The sequence below is a fragment of the Typopeltis vanoorti genome, chromosome 20, assembly GCF_054136105.1.
Source record: "Typopeltis vanoorti isolate ZY-2024b chromosome 20, IOZ_Tvanoo_1.0, whole genome shotgun sequence".
Classification (NCBI taxonomy): Eukaryota; Metazoa; Arthropoda; class Arachnida; order Uropygi; family Thelyphonidae; genus Typopeltis; species Typopeltis vanoorti.
This window is the reverse complement of record NC_143568.1, coordinates 57,848,327-57,873,696: the sequence shown is the minus strand read 5'-3', so window position 1 is coordinate 57,873,696 and position 25,370 is coordinate 57,848,327. Positions and strand designations below refer to the sequence as shown.

At 37.9% G+C, this 25,370-nt stretch overlaps 1 protein-coding gene across 1 annotated transcript in view; it reads left to right on the top strand.

Moving 5' to 3' along the window:
* The window catches only part of kermit (PDZ domain-containing protein GIPC-like protein kermit), a 149,931-nt gene that overhangs the window by 85,505 nt on the left and 39,056 nt on the right, over positions 1-25,370 (top strand). The window contains exon 3 of the mRNA XM_090410166.1: positions 11,952-12,090. Within this exon, the coding sequence (XP_090266292.1) occupies positions 11,952-12,090 (139 nt within the window). The remainder of the gene's footprint in view (positions 1-11,951; positions 12,091-25,370) is intronic.

The window sequence follows — 25,370 nt, the reverse complement described above, 5'->3', positions numbered from 1 at the left end:
CAGACAACTAACAACCCAAGATTAAGAGGATATATATTATATAGGACAGACAGACTTAACTCTAGTGGTGGTGGCACAGCCAGTTTTATTAAAAATTATTTAAGCCACAATGTTTTAACCAATCCTCAAACTTTAAACCTTGAGGTGACAAGTGTGGAGATGCACACCAACAACACAGATAGACTTAAAATCTATGCAGCATACAATCCTCCCAGCATTCCACTATTGACATTGGGTTTAGACTCCATCCTCAGCTCCACAGATTCCATAATTATAGCAGGAGACCTCAACTTCAAACATACAGCTTCAAACATATAGCTTGGTTCAGTTCATCAATCAACTCCAAAAGCCGTACTTTATTTAACTACATGTCGCTCAACTCATCAATAGTAACTGAACCTACCGAGCTCACCCACTACAGCCTATCAGGAAGTTCGGATGTACTAGACATAGTTATCCTCAGGAACATCAGATACCAATATCAGCTGGAGACATTAGAAGGGCTTACTTCAGGTCATAATCCCATCCAGCTCATGCAGGTACCCAGGATCAGCTCTCTCCTCAACACTCTTTTATAGCATGGGATAAGCTCTGTAAGGTTCTCCCAGATCACATCGGCCCACCTCCTGTTAATTGCAAAAAAAAAAAGACATAGACTTAGCTGTAAGCAACCTAACAAGACAAATTAACACAGCAATAACATCAGTTACACAAACCACTGTCTTCCAGTCGGATTCCAGAAGAGATAATGGACCTGAATAGGACTAAAAACAAAGCCAGAAAGCGATACCACAACACGAGAGCACCTTTAGGACAAAACAACCTTAAACAACTTGAACAGACAGGTTTGAGAAGCTCTCTAGAAACACAGGAATTCCGAATGGGAATCTAAACTTACAGAAATCAACCCAGAAGATAACTCCATATGGAAATTTCTAAAAGCTCTTCGTACCAAAAGACAACTTCTTACCCCTATGAAGACTAAACATGGAATTGCACACTCAGATGAAGAAAAAGTAGAAGCCCTAATTGACAATCTGGAAAATTAATGCAGCCCATCTTACAAAAACTTAAATATTAATCTCATTAATCTCATCAAGTCAGAAAAGCTGTAAGACAGCCTAAGGATGATTCAGATCTCATCATCCCCACTACTACTACAACAGAAACAATCAACATTATATTCCAATTGAAGAATAAAAAAGGTTCCTGGTCCTGATGGCATCATCAATAGAACAATAAAATTACTCCCAAGGAAGGCCATAATTCATCTAGTTAATATAACCAATTCCATATTAAGACTCCAGTACTTTGCCACAGCTTGGAAAACTCACATCATTCCTCTGAAAAAGTCTGGTAATAACCCATGACTCCCACAAAGCTACAGGCCCAGCAGTCTTCTTTCTTGCCTTGGCAAAGTAACAGAAAAAGTCATCCTAACAAGGCTACAACTAGCAGTGGACAAACATAAAATAATCCCAAATGAGTAATTTGGTTTTCACAAAGCTCACAGCACAGTGCAACAAATTCACCGATTAACAGAACATATCATCCATAGTTTCAACTGGCACCTCTATACTGCTGCTGTGATCAAAGGCCTTGGCAATGCCCAAGAACACAGCAGCAGTATAGAGGTGCCAGTTGAAACCAACGAGATTCATGTGCTTGTTAAAAAGGAGTTTCTTATCCAGTAGTACCCCAAGATATTTGGTCTCAGATTGCCATGGGATCTTTTGACCAGAGAGCAAGATGTCTTCTTTAATGCAGACCTTTTTTCTATAGAATAACATGGCTGAGCTTTTGAGGGGATTTACTTGAATCCTCCAGTTGGTGAACCATTTTTCCAGTGTGTTGATACTTCCTTGGAATCTACTGATTGCCAGGTGAGGGTTGAGAGACCTTGCTAGACTTATTAACTCATACCTTAGCGAAAGTTACATGCAAGTAAAGCTTAACGGAATTATTTCATCAAGGTGCAAAATTCTAGCTGGTGTACCTCAAGTTTCCTTTTGGCCCCACTACTGTTCACAATTTATGTATCAAACATCCCTCTAAATTCAAGAACAACCATTATGGCCCTTCATGCTGACGACACCACTATTCTATCAAGGTCTCTCAACCCTCACCTGGCAATCAGTAGACTCCAAGGAAGTATCAACACACTGGAAAAATGGTTCACCAACTGGAGGATTCGAGTACCCCCCCCCCTCAAAAGCTCAGCCATGTTATTCTCTAGAAAAAAGGTCTGCATTAAAGAAGACGTATTGCTCTCTGGTCAAAAGATCCCATGGCAATCTGAGACCAAATATCTTGGGGTACTACTGGATAAGAAACTCCTTTTTAACAAGCACATGAATCTCGTTGGCTCCAAGATATCCAAAGTAATAGCTCAACTCTACCCAATGGTCAACTGCAAGAGTAAACTGAACTTACAAAATAAATTACTACTTTACTGGATGGTTATACATCCAGTTTGTTATGTTCTTCTTTTGTGTCGTCTCGTGTGCTGTGTGACTATGTGACTGCCTTACTATTATATCTCTAACTGTCTTTACTTTAGCCTTACAGTTAACATTAATTTTTGTATCACTTAATATCAGATATTCGTTTGCCGACAAATTTGTATTGATAAAGACTGCGCCAGCCAGCAACTAAACTCTGATACATTATCGAAGAATACTTAAAGAAAATGTAGGGATCATGAGGCATGCAGTCGTGGTCCCGACTCTTATATCACTATTGGTTTCCCCCTTAATGCACGGCACGTAAATTTTCAAACGGTAGCTCAATCCTCAGAAAGCATGACAAACTCATTTTGATTGTATATAAAGAAACACATTTATTATGGCACAAAGACAAAGATACAAGTTAATCAAATCCTTAATCTTAAAAGAGTCTGGGTTCCCTTTACATAATTAATCACATCCAAAACTTCTATATTATAGTCCCTTACTTGACACAAATTTCTCACTTCTATACGTAACATCTATTCTCAGACTCTTATATTATAACTAAGTTACCTAATATTATCACACATGTAATATTGCATATATACACAAGACAACTCAATAATTCTGACATAAACTTCTCTAAGGTAATACTTCTTATTCTTACTTAATCCTCCCTCCAAAATTTTAGCTAACATTTAATTACGTTCTGACCATATAACATTACTGTTCCTAAATTACACAAACAGTTCGGACCTCGGCCTCCTATTTGCCTGGCGCCTAATATGCTTTCTTCTCAACCGCAGACAAAAGTGTCCAAATCGCTGATTGTTCTTATAGCACCACACGGAAGTAGTATGTAGGAAGGTAAGGAAGCTTAACTTCTGCTTCCATATTCCACAGTTACTTTAATCCAACATTTAACATAAGAAAATCTTATGCTTACCGTTCTTGCTTTGAACTGGATATTCTGGTCTGCTTACAGTATCTTCACTGTTGGCGGCCTTGCTATTCCTTTGTTTCCATACAAACCGAAAACACTCATACACAGATTTGAACACTGACGTTGATTTCATCAGTAGCTCTTTCTTCTTATGGATCTGAATACATTGTAGTTGCAGCCTTGGCCCACGCAGCATACATAGCAAGGGGGGGATTCTTGCTACACGTGGCGGCAAGGTCTACACAGCTCTCCGACAGGAAACTAGGTGCGGACGAAACCCGGAGACAAGAGAAAAAGAGAGCGATTCAAATCCCCGCCAAAACCTTTATACCTCAAAACAGCTCCCTCACTCAGCGGTGTCGTCATGCATACGACGACTGCCGATTGGACGCCGTGGCCACGGACTGTTTTTACATGGCTTAAAACATGCTCTAGCTTATACATATTTACTTGGCAATTTATACATGATTTTACATTCTAATTCATTTACAACTATTCTCTGTTAAACTCATGGGTTATTTTAACACTGTTTAGAGCTTACACAGTTGGATATTTACATGTTCTTGGGACATTAGTCGGTACATTTCCCATCCGGAGGCATAAGCACGCCCTTATCCACTCCTTCTGAGATAACTTAATGTTGGGTGGGAAAAAAGGTGACTCATCATTTTTTTTCTGACACAAGTTATTACCTATGCCTCACCAGTATGGAGTTACACTTCATGCTCAAACATTTCAAAACTACAAAGAATCCAAAATAAGTGCTAAGGATGATTCTAGGTGCCCCATGGTTTATCAGAAATTCACTGATTCATTGAGAAACTCGCATTCCATACATCTCCTCCCTTCTTTGTGATCTTGCAGAAAAATTCTTCATAGAGTCAAGTTCACATTCAAACCCGCTGATCGTACAAGCTGTCAATTACAATGAAACAGAGTACTACAAATACAAAAGACTGAAGGCTATTCTACACCCACTGATAATAACTAATACAACTGCCCCCAGAGGGCGAGCTTAAAGCTCACAAAACTCCCTTTCCCAAATAACTTCCTTTACAGACAAAGGGAAACATAAAAAGCATTTTTGCTTCACCCATCCTGACAGTAGCATTATACGTTATACTTGGTATCACCACCTCTGGGTCTGGTTCCCACTGACAAGACCTCAATAAAGGTCGAAACCGGTCTGGGTAGTGACCCTTTCCATAATGCATAGCATTATACATACCCATAAGGATATGTGCTTTGCATTATGGGATACTAAGGCAAGTGATCAGAACTTATATCACCTTTACTACGATCTGCCCCAGTCCTGAAAATACTTCAGGTGCAAACTTACACTTGGATAAAGGATTAAACCAAATATATAATTGGTAGCATAACCAAGTGAAAAAACTTCCATCAAATATTTAGAGATATTTATATTCATGAACAGATAGATATATTCACAAATAGATCATGAATTCATGATTTTTAATCATGAATAGCCTTATAGATGATATTCTATTTGAAAAAAAAAAATGCATAGCAGAGACAGAGCACCCATGAGAAGGTGAGTGAAAAAAACCTCTGACAGAGGAATTTAGGCAGACTGCCTAAATGCCGTCTTCTGTATATAATCAAGAATTCTTAGAGAGGTTTCAGTGCACCTTCCCAAATATGTGAACAATATTCTATGGTTGGTTGGATTTTGAATTTATAGTGTTAAGAATTGAGCAGGAAAGGAAGTGTTTTGAGGAGACTATGCATGTAATGTGTTTATGCCAGAATAAGCTAGATGTGAAAGTCAGCCTAAGACGGGAAAACCGATCTTGATTGGAAATCAGAATATTATCCAAAAGTAAGAGGGAGTGAAGTAGAATCTTTTTCCTGAGTAATAAAACAGGACTTGATTAACACCCCCGCTTATGGGGGTGTTAATCAAGTGAATGGTGAGGAGATAAGATCTTCCACAACCAATATCTTAACACTTAAAGCAATCATTTGAGTACTACATGGATTCTTGAATGAAAAAGAGGAATCGAGAGTACTGTCATCAACAAAACTATGGAATGGATTTGAAATTAGAAAAAGTGGAGAGGCTCTGGGATACTCCAGCATTGGTAAAGAAATCTTGGTAAGGAGATGTCCTACAGTTGTGGAACTCAAGCATCAAACTACAGGCCTATCTGTGTGTCAGGTGTTGTGGTTAAGTTGTTGAAGCTTGTGAGAACTAGGATCCAGAGTTGGGTTGACAACAATGGTATCATCTTTGATTGACAGCATGGATTTGATAAAGGTAGGTCATGTTTTAGTAATCTACTTACTTATTACAATAAAGTGACTGCTTCCTTGGACAGAGGAGAAGGATACACAGTGATATACTTGGATTTCGCAAAGGCTTTTGATAGAGTACCTCATGATAGGTTGACTTTTTCAAACTAGAGCAGATAGGGTTGGATATTAGATTGGTGCATTGGATTGGAGACTGGCTATCTGATAGGTATCAACAAGTTGTGTATGGGGGAGCGATATCCAGGAAAAGGAAATTCACTAGTGGAGTGCCTCAGGGGCCTGTTTTAGGTCCATTCAGTTGGAAATATTCAGTTGTTTAGAGATGATGCTAAGTTGGGATGAACCATGAAGTGTAGTGAAGATGTTGTAGCTTTACAGGAAGACTTGAATAGATTGAGTGATTGGGCACGGAAATGGGAATGTGAGTTCAATGTTGCAAAATATAAGGTTTTAAAATTTGGAAAAGAAAGATGGGATGCAGAATTTATGCTTGCTGAGAATATATTGTTGAAGGTAGAGGAAATAAGAGATCTGGGGGTGATAGTGGATAAGGATCTAAAATTTAGGGGACACATCACCAAAATTGTGAAGACAACACAAAAGGCTTCTGGGAATGATGCGGAGGACACTGCTGTGTAGAAGTAGGAAGATTTTTGTTCCATTGTATAAGGCTTTGATTAGGCCACACATGGACTATTGTGCCACAATTTGGTCACCGGGTTTTCAGAAGGATGAAGAGATGTTGGAAAGGGTCCAAAGGAGACTGACTAAGGTGGTTTCTGACCTCTGGAATGTCGAGTATGAGGAAAGATTGACAAGATGTAATTTGCAGAGTCTGGTGGACAGGAGGAAGCGAGGGAGATATGATAAAGACCTACAAGTTGGTAAGGGGTTGTTATAGGATCAATGGTGGAGAAGTTTTACAGAGAATAGTGGGAGATCAGGGGAGAACCAGAGGTCATCCCTGGAAACTGTATAAAGAGGATGTGAGTAGAGGAGTGAGAGGCAGGTTTTTTCGTGCAGAGTTGTGAATGATTGGAATGCCTTGCCTGAGAATGTGGTGTCTGCAAAGAGCTTGAATGTGTTTAAAACACGGTATGATGAGCTGTGTGTGTGTGTGTGTGTGATAAAAGGACCTCCCAGATGAGGCTTTGACTCCATGAGGTCTTGGGGTGGTAATAATATCCCTTCTTGACCAGAACTCTTCAACACTGCTACCAACTGGTAGCAGTGTTGAGATCTCATTCACAAACACATGCTGTGAGGCTAATACCAAATCCATCGCTTTTAAAACATCATGCTGCTTCTTATGAATATGTAATGAAAATACTAAATACAGTGCTATGCAAATGAAAATCTATACTACTGTACTATAAAGCATTAATTTTCTAAGGAAAATTAATATAAAATATAAAAATGACCAATTTTCATGAGAGGTTAATACAACGACCACTCACTTTTCATCGCTTCGGCAATAATCTTTTCATCATTCGTTTTTATATATTTACATATTCTAAAGCACTCGCCTATAAATGATTTTAAAAGTGCTTTAGGATTTTTAGTAATTAATCTTTCGCTTTACGTTAATTTCCGATTATCACAGGGAAAACTTTATCGCACTTTCCACTCATTATCAGACCGTAAATGAATCTGGTTCCCACTCCATAAAAAATTGTGATTTATAATGGCTCTAATATTATCAGTCAATCTATCCTTCATTCTGATATTCTGGAATGCTCCATTTGTCATTAAGAGCCTTTCAGTATAGAGCACGTTTCATGGATCTAACAAGGGGAAAAAAAACTCTACCGTGTGAGCATTATTTCTATGTTAATTCAGATTATGAAGTGTTTTTCTTTGTAATAAAAAGTACTCATTATCATTAAAATTGATCTACCGATGTCTCCTGTCTTTGTCATCTATACAAAATAAGACTGATGCCATTTTGTTATTTTATAATAGATTTGAATTGATGACAATCTCTTAGCATTATCATTAATCCTACAGGACTGAGCATGGCAGCAAGGCATCTTGTTTTTCTAGTACCAGATTTAAATTTCTAGAAGATTATTTATTTGGCAGAAGTGGATGCACTTCAGTTTTTCTGGATTAGGATAACATAATACCACTTGTTTGCAACAGATATTCAAAGAAACTTGTACAAAGATTGCTATTCTCTACTTCTGCTCTATAGCAAATTCTAACAGTCACTACAGGACTTCAGTTTCCATACCTCACATTGGCAGACTTTTGCTCATGATCGCTAGTCTCCTCAAATCTCATGACATAAGGAATGGCTTTCAAATCCATTTTGACTATACAAGGTTTACTGCATTTGCCTAAAGACAACATTGGGGTCTATAATATAATATTCCATGTTCTTGTGATCTTTCTTATATAGGGCAGATATCTAGAAATTTGGAAATAAGACAGAAAGAACATATTGGAGACATCGATAACAGCAGAGAAGACAACTCAAGATTGGCTTTTCATCCCCACCCACCCACACAAACAAATAACATTGAATGGAATAAGAGAACAGGCTTCCAATAGACTGAACATGTGAGGAATCCATTAGGTTGTTTTTTCACTAAGATATTATTATTATGTGACACCTCCAGGGAGTCCAAAGATTCATCGAGGGAGAGAACTGATATATATATATTGTATTTCAGTAGTCCCATGTCGATTTTTATCCACTCTATTCTTCAAATTATTCCCTGAAAAAGGATCAACAAATATAAATTCACTGCATAAGTTTCTCCCTCCTACACTCAACCTTTTCAATTTTAGTTTCCGTACCCAATTACTTCAACTTGTTCAGAAAACAATAACTTCTTCAAACGCTTATGGCCTTCCATGTTCAGGTGCAACCCATCTCTTACCTACAGCTGTCTTTTGCCTTCCACTCCAGACATCAACAAATTCCAGACCTCTTTTTTTTGCAGATTCTTGCAATCATATCATTCATTATCATCGCTCGCCTACTTAACTCATAATTGTCAAAATGAGACAGCACACACTATCCTCCCTTTGACACTTTTCTTCTTCACGATTATCTAACAATGTTCTTAAATCTTTTGCTACCCGATTAATACTACTACTCAGGTCATTTGTACCCACCATAAATATCGTCTTTTCTGCATCATACCCTCTCTTTATTGCTGAAGTCATTCTCTCTATTGTTCTGCCAGACAAGCACTCCTCAGGCTGCTCTCCACACTCCAGACTGCTCTCCATATATATATGGTGATCATTGAATCACCATATATTATACCACTCATAACTTCATTCGAACCCAAACAAGCATCACTCATGGCCTCATTTTCTACACTATTCAGCATGACTCTCCCAGTTTCATTACTTCATCGTTCACCAAAGTCTCTCCCTTACTTAAACGTGTTCTAGTTACTTCAGCTAAAGTAATCTCCATAGTCCTAATTTCTCTATTCAACACATTTAACTCAGTCTTAATATCCTGAATCTCCTTACTGAGCACTTCCAATTCCTCTTGCAGGAGATGAAGGTCGCTTTTCAGTTTCACACACTCCTGCTAAAGCTCTTCTGCTATGGTCCCGACGTTTGCTTCCATTCCTAATCACTCTAATCTATCTAGACACTTTCACATACGTTGACGTTTTCATTCTTCTCCTTTACCCAAACAGTCCACAGATCTTTCACATTTTTCAGTGCATACATATAGAAGTTTCCACAATGCATCCATTGCGAAAAATCCAAGACAGAGCTAGACTTTCGTATAGAAGTCATCCATGCCGCTGACATAACTTTCTTTATGGAAGCCATCTTTAGATGCTGAAGTAGTGCAACAAACAAGTAGCGAAAACACGATATAAACAACAAAGTTTCAAACAATAACACCACTGAAGGACACTTGTATCCAACTAAAGCACAACAGCAGCACAATTTGAGACAAAAAGCCTCACTATACTTTAATTTAAAAACACTTTTTCTAGCATAGCTCAAATTGACCGCCACGTTCACTTGCGACACTCAGTGAATGGGGAAAATGGGGAACCCACTGCTACACCTTCTTTAAAGAGCTGGTTATTCTAGCTAAAATACCCTGATTTAAGGTAGTGCTTAAAGAGTGTGCAAATTATCAGGGAGAAATATTTTGGAACACAGCTCTAGTGTATTGTCCACTGGAGCATTAGAAAAAAGAGAAGCCACATCAAAGCTTTCTAAGCAATCCTTTGCCCTTAATTGAAGGTTCTGCACAGTAGGTTTAAAGTGTGTGGAATTTTTAATCAAGATGATAGCAGTAGTTTGCTTTTTGAGTTTGGATGCCAAATGTTTAGCAAGTTTATAGGTAGGGCAATCTCTGGCATCAATGATGGGATGTAGCTGTGGTCCAGGTTTGTGGACTTTAGGTACCCATATAGTCTTGGTGTGTATGGGTAATTTTTTTTTTAATTTGGATTCGATTGGCCAGCTTGTAATATTATCTAAAAGACTTATGGTTTTATTTTTTTATTGATCTCATGGAGTTGTATATGCTTAATTTACTTATTAAATTATTTATTTCATTCCTGTTCTAGTTTACTAGGAAATTTCAACTTGAATCATTACGACTATGGAAATCTGAATACGGAAATAAAGAGGCCTGTGTTGAAAGAGCTGAAGAGAGGATTAGTTGCAAAAGATATGGGTATCTCAGTGAAGATGGAACTTGTTGCTGAAAGTTTTTCCACTTGGTTATACTATAAACTAAAGATACCAAGAAATTATATACTTGGTTTAATTCTTTATCCAAGCGTAAGCAAACAAAGTTTGTGCCTGAAGTATTTTCAGGACTGGGGCAACTCATGGTAAAGGTAGTATGACTTCACATCACTTGCCTTAGCATTATGGGAAGGGTCACTACCCAGACCGGTTTCGATCTTTATTGAGGTCTCATCGATGGGAGCCAGACCCAGAGGTGATACCAAGGTTGAAGTAATGCAGAAATCATATTTTTAAACCAAGTATATAATTTCTTGGTATCTTTAGTTTATAGTATAACCAAGCGGAAAAACTTTCAACAACTAACTATCTCTAATCCAGAGTATTATTTTAATAATAAGGTGTGACACCTTTTGGCAACTCGTATATGAAAAATATGACTTCTGCATTATTTCAACCTTGGAATCAACTATGGGTCTGGCTCCCACTGATGAGACCTCAATAAAGATCGAAACCAGTCTGGGTAGTGACCTTTCCCATAATACATAGCATCATACATGTCTGCAAGGAGATGTGCTTTGCATTATGGGATACTAAGGCAAGTGATGTGAAGTCATACTACCTTTACCACGAGTTGCCCCAGTCCTGAAAATACTTCAGGTGCAAACTTTGTTTGCTTACACTTGGATAGAGGATTAAACCAAGTATATGATTTCTTGGTATTGAAGATGGAACTTGGTAATTATGTGCCTCATTATACAGAGAGGATATGTAGCAGACACAATTGTTAAGATTTATTTTTTGATTTACAGTTTTTATTAAAATAAAGGCTGTCAACAGCTTAAATGCTCTCCCATAATAACAGTTTTATCTAAAATGTATGCGGATTTATTATTTTTTCTTCACTTTCATGTAGTTACAAGACTCATTGTGGGAATTTTCAGAACAGTTGACTGTCTCATTGCTCTCCACATCCATATGCCAAGTAAAGACTATTCTGTTATCTTCATTACTTGCATGTAAAAACAACAGTAATGAATGTGTCCATCTGAACATATTCCACTAATATTCCCATGTTTTCCATGTAAGTCTTGCAATTACATTAAATATTATACATACCTTGATATTTTGGATGGTTATGGATCCTTTGGTGATAACAGTAATGACTGGACCCATGAATGCAACTTTTGTTGATATGGTTAGAGTTTGAATCAACATGTGGAATCACAACTGTCCTTTGGATGCACAAGATGCTGACCTCAAGATCAATAAAGAGTAATTGATATAAAAACTTTATTGCAACCTTGAGATGCCATCATTACAGAAGGAAGGCAATAATATCATTAGCAATAAGAATTGTGTATCACCTAGTTTTTTGAGACACCTTCCTCAACCCATAACCATCTCTTATCTGGTTAGTTATCAATAAACATCATTCCCAAGGTGAGATTTACACTCACATCTAGCAAAGCATAGTCTTAGTTCACTATGCCACTGACAAAAATCACTTTTACTCTCATTAAGAATATCAGTGTATATGATAACATTTTTTTGAATTAATTTATAAATTTAATAATTTTTATATTTGTTTTATTGGATTATAGGTGGGAGATCATATTGAGAAAATTAATGACCAGAGTATGATTGGATTTCGACATTTTGAAGTGGCCAAAGTACTGCGTGAAATACCAAAAGGAACAACTTTTACATTGAGACTGGTTGAACCTCTTAAAGCAGGTTTCTGTAAGTAATGACTTTTAATTATTATCATCAAACTCTTATTCTTTTGATATTTATTTTTTATATGAAAGGATGACCCTATATCAATATGTATGCATATTTCTGTGATTATGCATGCATATGTATACATGGTTGGAGAGTGGAATGCATTGCCCGAGAGTGTTGTAAATGTAGAGATTGAATCAGTTTAAGACATGGTTGAATGATCATTGTGTGCAGTAGTGTGTACCTTCCACCAGGGCTACCAGGTGCATCTTTATGCAAACTTTAAACCCCCCCCCCCCCTGAAAGTTAATGAAAGTAATTAAAAAATGAAACATTTTTATAATTATGTTATATTATTTATATATAATATAAATAATATATATTTATTAGAGTAATAAGTATAAGAGTAATTGCACAAAACAAGGAAATCACATATGAAAAGTATATAATTACATGTATAATGAAATAATTTTGGATCCTATATACATAAGAAAAACACAAGTTTATAAATATAACAACATCATGTACCTTACAAAATCACAAACTTTGTACTCTTCATACAAAGTTTGAACACAAGTTTTACATAACTTCTGGGGATGACCTCTAGTTCCTACCCTCTCGCAGTCTATTCTTTTTATAATCCCATCTGGATTAATCTGATAAATCCTCTCACTAACTTAAATGTCTATCATATCACTCTTTTCCTGCTATCCACATTTCTTCAACCTCTCTCTCCATAGCTGTCCCAACAAAGTTACTCATCTGTGGACCCTCTCCAGTGTCTCCAGATCACATTGAAAACCAGGTGACCAGATCTGAGCACAATAGTCCAAGTGTGGTCTGACCAGTGCCTTATACAGTGGCAGAACCACTTCCTTATCCCTACATGTTAGAGTATTTCTTATCATAGCAAATGTGCAGCCTTTGCAACACTAGCAGTTGCCCTCTAAACTTCAGTCTACTGTCAACCATCACTCTCAAATCTCTAATCTCATCCACTTCCTGCAGTACGGCACCATCGATATAGTACACAGCCTTATATTTCTGCACTCCAAAATACAACACCTTGCACTTATTGATATTAAAATTACAACCCCACTCCTTTGTCCAAGTAAAAAGGCTATTCAAATCTTCCTGAAGGGAATTAACATCAACATTGCTACTTATAATTCTTCTCAACTTTGCATCATCAGCAAACAACTGGCGATCCCCAATCAATCCACATGATATATCGTTTACAAACAAGTTAAACAGCAGGGGGCCCAAGAACAGAACCTTGGACATGCCACTAGTCACCCTCCGTTTTGAGACACTGCTCCATCATACACAACCTGCTGATATTGTTCAGAGAGCTAATCTCTGATCCATCTAATCAATATACTATCTCTTCTCATCCTCTGCAACTTGTACATCAACTTATCATGTGGTAATCTATCAAAAGCTTTTGCAAAGTTCAAGAATATCACTGTATATGATTCTCCCTTATCTAACATGCTTGTTACCTTATCATAAAATGCAAGTAAATTATTAAAACAGGACCTACCCTTTACAAATCCATGTTGACCATCATAAAGAATGCTATGTACATCAACCCAGTCCTGTATTCTATTCTTTACCAATCTCTCCAACACCTTGACCACAACCGCAGTTATACGGACTGGCCTATAGTTGGAGACCTCAGAACCATGTTTGTGGAGTGGTACTATTTTGCCTTCTTTCTACTCCTTAGGAACCCTATGCATTGCAAGACTTTCATTAAACAACCAGGTCAACGGCATAGCCAACTGTGGTGATATGTCATCTATTCCCACAGTCTTATTAGCATCCAGCCCAACCAACATCTGATACACCTCTGATTCTTTCACTTCCAGTTCTCCTAATATTTGCCTCTCTTCTATGTATTGCATGATGTCATTTACACCAGTATGATATATGCTGATAGAGTGCTCATTCAATAATTCAACTATATCCTTTGCAGCTGTTAATCTGCTGCCATGACTCTTCATCCATTTCACTCCTACCCTATTTACTTGCTTAACTCCTGGTGTGCAATCATACATTGTTTTTGTGATACTGCCTTGTGAGTTTCTATGCATTGTCAACATCTTTTTCGCTCAGCTCATCTACCCATCGTACTGATGCCAACTGACTACAGAGCTTATAATCACCTGCTTTATGCTTCCACATGTATCCATTTTTGGCAGTAACCTTTTCTTGTTTCATAATTTCCCAAACAAGTACCTAATGATCACTCTCACCAACCAGCACCAGTGTCAACACTTCATTAACAACTACATTTTGTGAAGTTATCACCAAATCCAAAACATTGAACCCTCTAGTTGCTTCAATCACATGCTGCTTAAAATACTTAAGGTATTCCTCAGAAATTCCACAAACTCATTCTCCTTGTTCCTATACACTATCTTCTCCCTCCATTCTATATTCCTGTAATTAAATTCTCCATTCTATTCTAAACCATTCTATATTTGGTCACTGGGTTTTCAGAAGGATGAAGAGATGTTGGACGGATCCAAAGGAGACTGACTAAGGTAGTTTCTGACCTCTGGAATGTCGAGTATGAGGAAAGATTGAGAAGATGTAATTTGCAGAGTCTGGTGGACAGGAGGAAGAGGGGAGATATGATAGAGACCTAGAAGTTGGTAAGGGGTTGTTATAGGATCAATGTTGGAGAAGTTTTACAGAGAATAGTGGGAGATCAGGGGAGAACAGTGGTCATCCCTGGAAACTGTATAAAGAGGATGTGAGTAAGGGAGTGAGAGGCAGGTTTTATTCGTGCACGGTTGTGAATGATTAGAATGCCTTGCCTGAGAATGTGGTGTCTGCAAAGAGTTTGAATGTGTTTAAAACATGGTATGATGAGCTGTGTGTGTGATAAAAGGACCTCCCAGATGAGTCTTTGACTCCATGAGGTCTTGGGGTGGTAATAATAATATTCCTGGAAAGTCTCTCATCAGGATTACCTTCTTTGTACATGCCCAACTAATTTGCCTGAACATTTCACAATCAGTATTCTCTGCATTCCTTATCTATACATCCTGTCAGATATACTAACCTGTTTATTTCAACTTTACACCACTCAGATTCAAAATCTGTGCATGCTCTATTAACTTCCACACTTTTGCAGACACAATTCCTCTGGTAAGAGACGTTCATTGGGCATACACCATATTCACACTTGTCTATCTGCTTGGGAGAGGATGTAGCATGATTAGTTTCCAAGCTTCGACATCCCACTGTACGTGCTCTTTGCACTACTGAAGATGACACTGCATGTTGGTTTGAGTAATGTGGGGCTTGCATATTATGGTCTTACTGTGGAAACCCATGTTGTGAGCCTTGGTTATGAATGTTTTTGTGCAGATTCATGATCCTGGATTTCTGCATTCAATGTGTCGACTGAGGAATGGTGGGTTTTTACATATCTTCCTTTGTAGCACCCAACAGTCATGTTTTGATGAGTATGACAGGTCATCCACTGTGGGTAGCACTTGCAGTCGACCCTGCATTTCCATCTCAGTATGGTATCACTGATTGTTGACCTGGAAATGCCGCATTTGTTAACAATTTGCTAGATCTGCATCACAATGCCTCTTTCAACATCTGTCAGTTTCATTCTCTCTACATCTCTCATCTCCTCTACTTCCAATAAAAGTAGAGCAGATGAGAGATCTAGGAGTAATGGTGGACAAGCACCTGAAATTCAGGGGCCACATCGCATAAGTTGTGAAGACGTCACATCGGATAATGGCAATGATGCAGAGGACCCTGACATGCAGAAATAGAGAGGTTATGATACTACTGTGTAAGGCCTTGGTCAGGCCTCATATGGATTATTGTGCACAGATTTGGTTGCCTGGTTTTCATGGAGCAGAGGAGTGAGGAGTATGTTGTGGGTGTAGACATTGAATCAGTTTAAGGCATGGTTGAATGAGCATTGTTGTGCAATAGTGTGTACCTCCTACGATGAGTCTTTGACTCCATGGAGGTCAAATATTAATAATAATAATATCACATGTCCTTGAGACAGAAAAGAAAACTTTTCATTTTTGCATTTCTTTGAACATTGAAATAGAACATCTGTTTAATATCTTCTACTATTACTATTCACTTGTTGACAGTATCAATTTGTCAATGATAGGACTCTGCAAAAATTCCTTTTCAGAATCACCTATTGTGACTGTCAGGTTTTACAGAAACTTCTTAAAACCAAATTTTCTGGTCTTCTTTCTCAAGCTTCCTCCCTCTCATTATTTTCATTACCTAGGTATCAATACTCTCTCTCTGTGTCACCTGTCAATCTTGTATCACTCTCCTCAGCGAGCATGCACACTTGTTCAGCTAAGTGGCAAGTGAGATATTACTGATGGTTGCCACATTGTCATTAGCAAAAAGAGAAAAGGAGTTCAATTCTCATCATGACTAGAGGAATCTATGAGCTTTTTCAATTGAAACTGAACTATCCAATCTTATATGAAACTAGCAGGTTTTTTTTTCCTGAAAACTTGGGTTTTCCATTCTGCATAATTGCAAATCAGCCAAAGAGAACACACATAATTTACAGACAAAAAAATACTGTTTGTGGTGGTGGTGGGCAGTAGATAGCTGCTTCACAATGAGTCCTTGGAGATGTCATGTAATAATAATAAAAGATATCAAATTTTGGAGAAATAAGACAATTCTGGACAACAAGAGGCATGAAACAAAGAGACCCAAGCATCTTTATGATGCTTTTGGAAAGAACAGTGGATGTCGTAACAAATAAGGGGAATTTCAATTCAAGATATGAAAGTAATTGACAATTTACAGATGACATAGTCATTATTGAAGAAGATGAAGAGGAACTAGAAAGAACTAGAAAGAAAAGTGCTGAAGTTAAGTGAAGAAGGAAAGAGATATCAGTTGATAATGAACTGAAAACACAATGATATTCAGAGAGAAGAGAACAATAAAGCAATATAGGTCAATGGACAAGAGCTGGAAGAGGTTAGGAACTTCACATACCTAGGGAGCAACATGACACACAATTTAGACTGTAAACAAGGGATAAGATCTTGGATATCAAAAGCAAAGTAAACCTACAGGCAATGAACAAGAATTGGAAAAGTAAATCACTGAGCCTTTGCATAAAGCTAAGACTGCAGAAAACATGCAATATTTACTAGCACTCTTTATGGTTGTGAGACATGAGTAATGGTAAAAGACTGTTTGATGAATGTTGGCCTTCAAAAGAACATGTTATAGAAAGAGTCTATGAAATGGAGGGGCACAAAAGGTTACAAATGAAGAAATGTATAGCAAAATAAATGGCAAAAAGAATTCTTTATCTTCTTCCTAGTGTTATGTCCCACTTGGTGCAGGGTCACTGTTTTGCATTTGGCCCTCCATTTCATTTGGTTTGTATCATCAGTAGGACAGATGCCCATGGCCCACATATCTTCTTTTAGCCTGCCCATCCATTGCTCTTTTTTTGGCATTCTTTAGGTCGTCAGCCATTTGGGCTAAGCATAAGGACCTATCCTTATTCTCGTTGTTTTTTCAAATCAATGAGAATTCTTTGATTTGAAAAAACAGAGAATTCTTATAGAAGGAGTGAATATTTTACGTGGGTTAATAAAATCTCTTGCATACAATATTAATCCATTACAATACAATAACGTTTTTTTATACCATATTATACTCCAAAATTTAATACTTTTGCATTATAATATTGCATAAAAACTGACTATACGTGGTTTTATTCTGTAAGGGAATCATTTATGAGCAGAAATACGTAAAGTTATCTTATGTACATAAATATTTGTCGTACATGTGTTAATTTAGTGGTTTTGCATTAAGTTCATCTACGATAATAAGGTATTAATATATTGTAAAATGCCCTAAATAGAGTGAAACGAGAGCACAAATAAATATTTAGCTCATTTTTGAATATGCAAAAGCGATATACGAAAAGATAACATCCAGAAGTTCCTCTACACTGTTTCCCATTGTAAATATGGGAAGAAGTGTAGAGGATCTTCTGGATGTCCCTTTTTCTGACATCGCCTTTGCGAATTGTATGATTGTAGTCGATGGAATTAACCCCCATTCGCCTCGTTCAAATTTAATATTATATTTACACCATTCAGTAATTTAAATATACCACCGAAATGTAATATTCGTAAATATGGGGAAAACTATAAATTATTTGTTGAAAATTATACATTCAAAACTTATCTTTTTTTAGCGTCGTTAGCACTTCGCGTACGCAAAATACATGAAACTCAGAAGAAACAAATGGCAAATAATTACAAATGATAACGTTGAATTGGACCTGTTGACGCAGTAAACAATATTTTCTACAACAGTGCAAATGGCTTCCACAATTAATCTATCCGTAGTCATGTAATGAGTTCTTGAGTGGGGTATTGCAACGTCTCTTGACCTCACCCGATGCTTCAATTCATTCCACAACTATTCATTTTGGTTTATATCCTGAGTCTGAGTAGTCACCGCGCGGTTAGCCTAGTGGCTTTGCGCTTCGCAACCATATGCCTGGGGAAGGAGTGTCTACAACGGGAATCGAACCTATCAGGTTCGATTCCCGTTGTAGACGTGAGGAATTTGAGGATCTTCCTCAGGCATAGCCAAGTTAGCCAGTCTTGGGTGCGGTCAGTAGGGTTTTTTTTTCCGCCAGTTTATCTGGAGTTTTTCATCCCGCAAACAGTCAAACCAGCCCCGTGAACATACGCCTCTACAGTCAAAAAATATATCCCCCCCCCAGCGGCAGACCAGGCGACGGGTCGGTTGGGAGTGGTACTAACAAGAAGTCGCATCTAAAAGTAACACGCGGACCCTGCATAGGAAGCGGGAATAACTCGAAGAAGAAGAAGAATAAGGACCTATCCTGCAATAGATTCCTTGTCAGCCCTGGTCACACGTCCATACCATCATAAGCGTGCTTCCTTCATCTTCTTTGGGATTGGGAAAACACCAAGAGGTTTCCAGAAATTTCTTTCAAAACCTCTTGGTGTTGCGTGTTTCCAGATGCCATCATCTGGAAACACACATCTCCATAACATGTAGTACCTGTTCATGCTGTTTTGTTACTGGCCAGCACTCTGCTCAATAAAGTGTGACTGGTCGGATGACTGCATGATAAATCTTGGATTTGAGATGCTGGGATATTTTCTTGTCACACAGGACTCCAGTGATCTGGCACCATTTCAGCCAGGTAGCATCAGTGCACATTCTAGCATCTAGGAGGGTACTACTATCAGACATCACATGGGATCCAAGGTACTGAAAGTTAGATGTCTTAGTAAGTTCAGTACCATTGACTAGAATTGTGCCATCTGTTTTGAGTGCCACATTCTAAAATTTAGTTTTTGTCAGGTTAAGTCACAAACCAAAGTCATCAAATCATGTTTACCACTAGATGACCAGTAATTCAAGTTCCACTCTGGTCTTGTGGGCTAGCAGGGTCCATTGGGGGAGGTTGCTGTAGCCTACCTGAATGTTAAATGGCTTGGTGACACCAGCATCACAGCAGATGGAGCTAGTGGTGTTAGTGTAGAGCAGTGCTTTCCAAACTGTGGGCCACAGCCCACTTGGAGGCCGTTAGTTTTGTTGAGGGGGGCAGGCTGTGAAATAATGAAAACAAATTTAAAATGTTTTAAGACTAAGTGTGGCACATGTCAAATGTGCATGTAAGATGCTAAAAATGTAATATTTGCATTTGATTTTTGCAATATTCGCTGTGTATGTTTTGTACTGAATATAAATACAACAAATATTATAATAATATGTCTGTAATATGATTTTTTTTCCGATGGATGGAGGGGGGGGCCGTGAAATATTTTCATTTTTCCAAGGGGGCCTTTACATCCAAAGTTTGGGAAGCACTGGTATAAAGGAACTGCACCCAACACATATAGGCTTCAGGGATGCCATGGGTGCATAGAGAGTATACCAAAGACCCAATTGAATGACTTCTCCAGGTTCAAGAAGGCCATGTGAACTGTCTTACTTTTCTCCCTGTGTCTTTCCATTAGCAGGCTGACAGCATGGATTGTATCTGTTGTCACACAATATTTTACAAAGCCACGTCGATTTGGTTATATATTAACAGTGTCTCTTAAATGAGCATCGATTATGCATTCAAAAATCTTCATGGTATGGCAGAGGAGGTAAGTGCATTAAGTGTAGACAGTGACGTCATCTTTGCCTTTCCGAATGGGTGATTTGGTGCTAGTCTTCCAGTCAGATGGGATCTCGTTTTCCTTGATGCATTTGTTGAACAGTCCTGTCAAAAACTTCACTCCTCATTGTCCTGATGTTTCTTACACTTTTATGGGGATATCAAATGGTAAAGAGAATCTAATGTAGAAAATAATTTTAAGGAAACTAAAGCTTTTTTTGGACATATCTGCAGAACGGATAACGGTAGAAAGATCAGAACCTTAATGCTTGGTATACAGTGGACAGTATAAACAGAAGAGGACAGCAAAGGCAAGTGTGGGGTAAATGATGCAGGAGTGGTGCAGAAAGAGTTTTTTCAGGATTTGTCATCTGCCAGTGGACTGAGAGAAATAACAAATAATGGTGAAACAAGCATCAGACACCTACAAGCACAGGACCTGTGGGCACTGATGATGATGAAATGGCAAGTGCTAATCATATGTAGTTATGAAACTAAAAATAAAAAAATTCTAACATTATTATTATTACGGGCAACTCCAGGAAGTCCTTAGACACATCGACGGAGGCCCTAACATCATGTCAAGAACAACTATTCAACATTCACACAGTATCTATCATACTTCGCCTTGAACGCATTCACATTCATGGCACCCACAACAGACTCTGGCAGCTTATTCCACTAATTCACCACTCTCCAAGTAAAAAACCTAGCTCTAACACCCTTGCCCAGTTTCCATGGATGGCCCCTAGTCCTCCCACCACCAGTCCTCTTCTCAAAAATATCCTCTGAATTAATCTTATAGAAACCCTTCAGTAATTTGAATGTCTCAATCATATCACCCCTTTAGTGCCTATAAACCAATTTCTGCAACCCACAAATCTTCAACCTGTTCTCATAAGGTTCATTCCATAGACCTGCTATCATCTTGATCACTCGTCTCTGGATCCTCTCCACCTCCTCCCCATCAAGAAGTTGGCACCCATGTTGCCAATTTAGCTCCAAAAAGGAAGAAAAAAAGATCTAGCTCTTTTTTTTCTTCCCTAGCTCCAAAAATTTTAATCTAGCACCTAGCTCCAAATCTAGCTCTTTCAGAACTAGTTTCAGCTCTTTTTACTTGTTTTTATAACTTACTGTTAAAGAAATTGTTTTAAAAGTTTTCCAGATGTTTGCATTTGATAAGGAATTGTATTGTACGTTTGGTGCGAGCATCGTACACGTCTCAAACGCATGATGACGTCAGTCAGTCCCAACAGTCTGCTATTTTGTAGCCTTAAAGCAACGCCGCTGTGAGTTAGTCTTTGCACAGTGTTCCGGTTGGTAGTTACAACAGCGAGTGGGAAGTTTTCAAAGACTGATCGTAATTCGTTGCAGTAAAGAGTTGTATACCCTTCTTCAAAAATGAGCAAAGAGAAAAATAAAGCTTACAAGCAAAAATTTAGGAGGGAGTGGTTGCAAATGGGAATGTTTAGTAAATGGGTGTGTGAGGTTCTTGGTAATGCTACAAAAGGCCACTGTAAGTTTTGCAGATGTGATATAGCTGCAAAATATTGTCAGCTTGTAAAGCATATGAAACTAAGAAACTTTTTGCTGCAGTTCCATATAAGGCTGTTCCTATTACAAATATGCTTGTGAAAAAAGTCTGAGACTGCGAACTTTGAAGGTAGGTTAGCGTTATTTCTTTGTTGTCACTCATCATTCAACAGTTGTGACCATCTAGTAGATCTTTGCAAAAAATATCATCCACAGTCAAAATATGCCAAAGATAAAAATGCACCAAACTAAGTGCTCTGCAATCGTAAAGAATATTCTAATGAGCATTTTGAAGAAGATCTAATTGCAGATATTGGAGATGGAAATTTCAGCTTGCAAATAGACAAATCAAATGATATCACAGTGAATAAGATTTTAGGAATGGTCATCATTTATTATAGCAAGAAATTCAACAAAATTATGCATATATATTTCTGATCATGGTGGTTCTAGAAAAGTGTGACACTAATGGTATTGTGGCTGTACTGAAAAGAGCTCTTGACCAAGAAACTGGATATTAAAAATCTCATTGCAATTGGTATAGATAATGCTACTCTTATGATTGGTGCCAATAATAGCGTTTATGAACAACTGAAGGCATATATTCCCTCCTTAATTTTAATTAGATGCGTATGCTATTCGTTACAACTGGCAATGTCTCACACTTGTGCAGAATCTCTCCCAATAAAATTAGACTTTTTAGTTGCCGAAACATATAAGTGGTTTTCATATTCTTCTTCAAGACAAGCAGCATACAAAGAGCTGTATCAAACTATCAACGAAAATCATGCTCCTCTGAAAATTGCAAGCAATTGTGCAACAAGGTGACTCTCCACTGAAACCCATTAGACAGAATTCTCAGCCAGTGGTTAGAATTAAAAACTCGCTTCAAAGTCGTGAGTGTGACTGAGAAATGTTACAAAGCTCAAATTTTGTTGGAGATGTACAAAGATAAAAAGAATCTGTTGTACCTTTTATTTTTGCATCCTGTTCTAATTCAAGTTCAGCAAGTTAACAAAATTTTCGAATCTAACAGTGATGATAAGATGAGATTATTTGAAGACCTTTCTCATTTGATTCACTCTATTGCTAATATGTTAGTGCTACCATCATTCACAGTCGACCCTCTAGAGTCAGAGATTGATGACTATTTGGATACCAATCCAAATCTTGGTTAATTTGAAAGAAAAATTTCAGAGCTGATGATACAAAAGAAAATAACTCAAAATGATGAGCAAAATCCTAGAAGTAGAGCAAGACAGTTTCTTTTTGGTCTCTTCAAACAGTTAAGCAAAGGTTGCCTGAAAACTTGAATATTTTAAGAACGATGTCTTCTTTTTCTGTTGACAATATCCTACATATAAAAGAACCTGTTACTTCCACTTTAGAAATAATGCTGAAAACAGAAAAAGATGTTGCTGCTGCTGAATACCAGTACAATACTATCCACTTAAATAAATGGACAAATATAGAAAACACTGAGCTATTCTGGACTGAAGTACGAGAATATAAAGGTGCATCTGGAATGAATCCATTTAAGAAATTGCTCAGTGTGTGATAAATTTATTAATACTGCCAAATTCTAGTGCAGAAATTGAACAAATTTTTAGTTCCATGAATGTAGTTAAAACTAAATTAAGAAACAAGATGGAATTTGCCAATGCTGACAGCTATTTTGTCAGTCAAGTATGGCCTCAAACGTAACAAGTGCTACAGACTATCATTTACCAGCATCTACACCGAGTAATATTGGAACGATGGCCACATATAATCAAACTGAAAATCTAAGTGAAAACGTGGGTGAATTAAGCGCAGAAGACCACATGGAAGATGTATTTAGCCATTTATATGCAAGTATCACTTCAACTTGAATAAAATAAGTAACTTAAAAGTATCAGCTACTACTTTTAAAATTTTGGCTTCAAATTTTTATTTTTAACTCCTTTTTAGCTCCTTTTTTTAAAGATTTAGCTGTTTTTAGTCATTTTCATTTGACAAGACTACAATCTGGGCACAGTAGTCAAGATGGGGGGTCTTATCAAGGCTCGATACAGAGGAACAATAACTTGCTTGTCTCTGCTCATCAAAGTATTCTTCAGTAACCAAGTGGCTAAATCAGCTCATGATTTGATGAGCTGATTTAGCCACTTTTGCAGTGTGCCCCCTAAACTTCAACTCCCTATCCACCAACACTCCCAAATCTCTGGCCTCGTTAATCTCCCGGAGTACAGTTCCACCAATGTGGTATACTGCTGCTAATCTTTTCACCCCAAAATGCATAACCTTACATTTTGCCACATTAAACTGACATCCATTCTCCTTAGCCCAGTCCTCCAAACTATCCAAATCATCCTGCAAAATTTTGACATCATGTACATTCACTATTGCTCTACCCAACTTTGCATCATCAGCAAACAAATGAACAGTTCCTCTCAGATCCTTTCCTATATCATTAATGAACAAATTAAACAGTAGTGGTCCAAGAACAGAACCCTGTGGCACACCACTAGTCACAGGCTGTCTTTTGGACTCTACTCCTGAATAAACTACTCTCTGATATCTCTCCATCAACCACCCTCCTATCCATCTCACCAACCCTATATCCATCCCCATATGCTGCAGTTTACTGATTGGAATTCCATGTAGTATCCTGTCAAAGGCCTTAGCAAGGTCCAGTAGCGTCACTGTAAACCCATTACCCTTATCCAGTTCAGCCGTCACTGTGTTATAAAATGTGAGCAAGTTACTGAGGCATGATCTACCCTTCACAAAACCATGCTGTCCCCATACAGTATCCCATTTTCATCTATCCATTCCTGTATTTTCCTCTTGATTACCTTCTCCAAGACCTTGACAACGACTCCTGATGTGCTGATCGGTCGGTAATTTGCAACAGCAGTCTTGGAACCTCCTTTATGCAGTGGAACTATTTTCCTTGCCCTCTCAGGACTAACTCATATCTGAGACTCAAATTAAGCAAAACGGTCAAGGGCACTGACAATTCATTAGCCGCTTCATGTACGACACAAGCTATAGCATCGAATCCCACAGATGTATTCGCATTAAGGTTTTGTAATAGACCATTCACCTCCACTTCATTCACCACAATTCCTGTATAAGCTGTTGGTTCCTTCATTCCTGCAATATCACCACCTGGATGATATATCAACTGATTCTGTTACCTCCCTACCATCGGCATTATTTAAAATCATTCTGCCGTATACATTTTTTCTTTTACTTGCAACATATCGCAAAAACATACAGAAGTAATTGTAAAAAGATTCATAATTGTAAATTATGATTACAAATTGATATCTTTAATCATTTTACAGCACACAGGTGTGGGGGAGTGGAGATGCCAGTTCAATGTTATGAAATATTTTTGTTATTATTATTATTTGACACCTCCAGGGAGTCCAAGGACTCATCGAGGGAGGCCACCTGCTCTACAACTCTGTCTCCACCATTCAATCGCCAACTGACTTCAACTACACCAATGCCATCTACCACTGACCACCACTGGTATTTCCACAAGCATCCATGCCCACGGCAGGATTTGAGCCCGCAG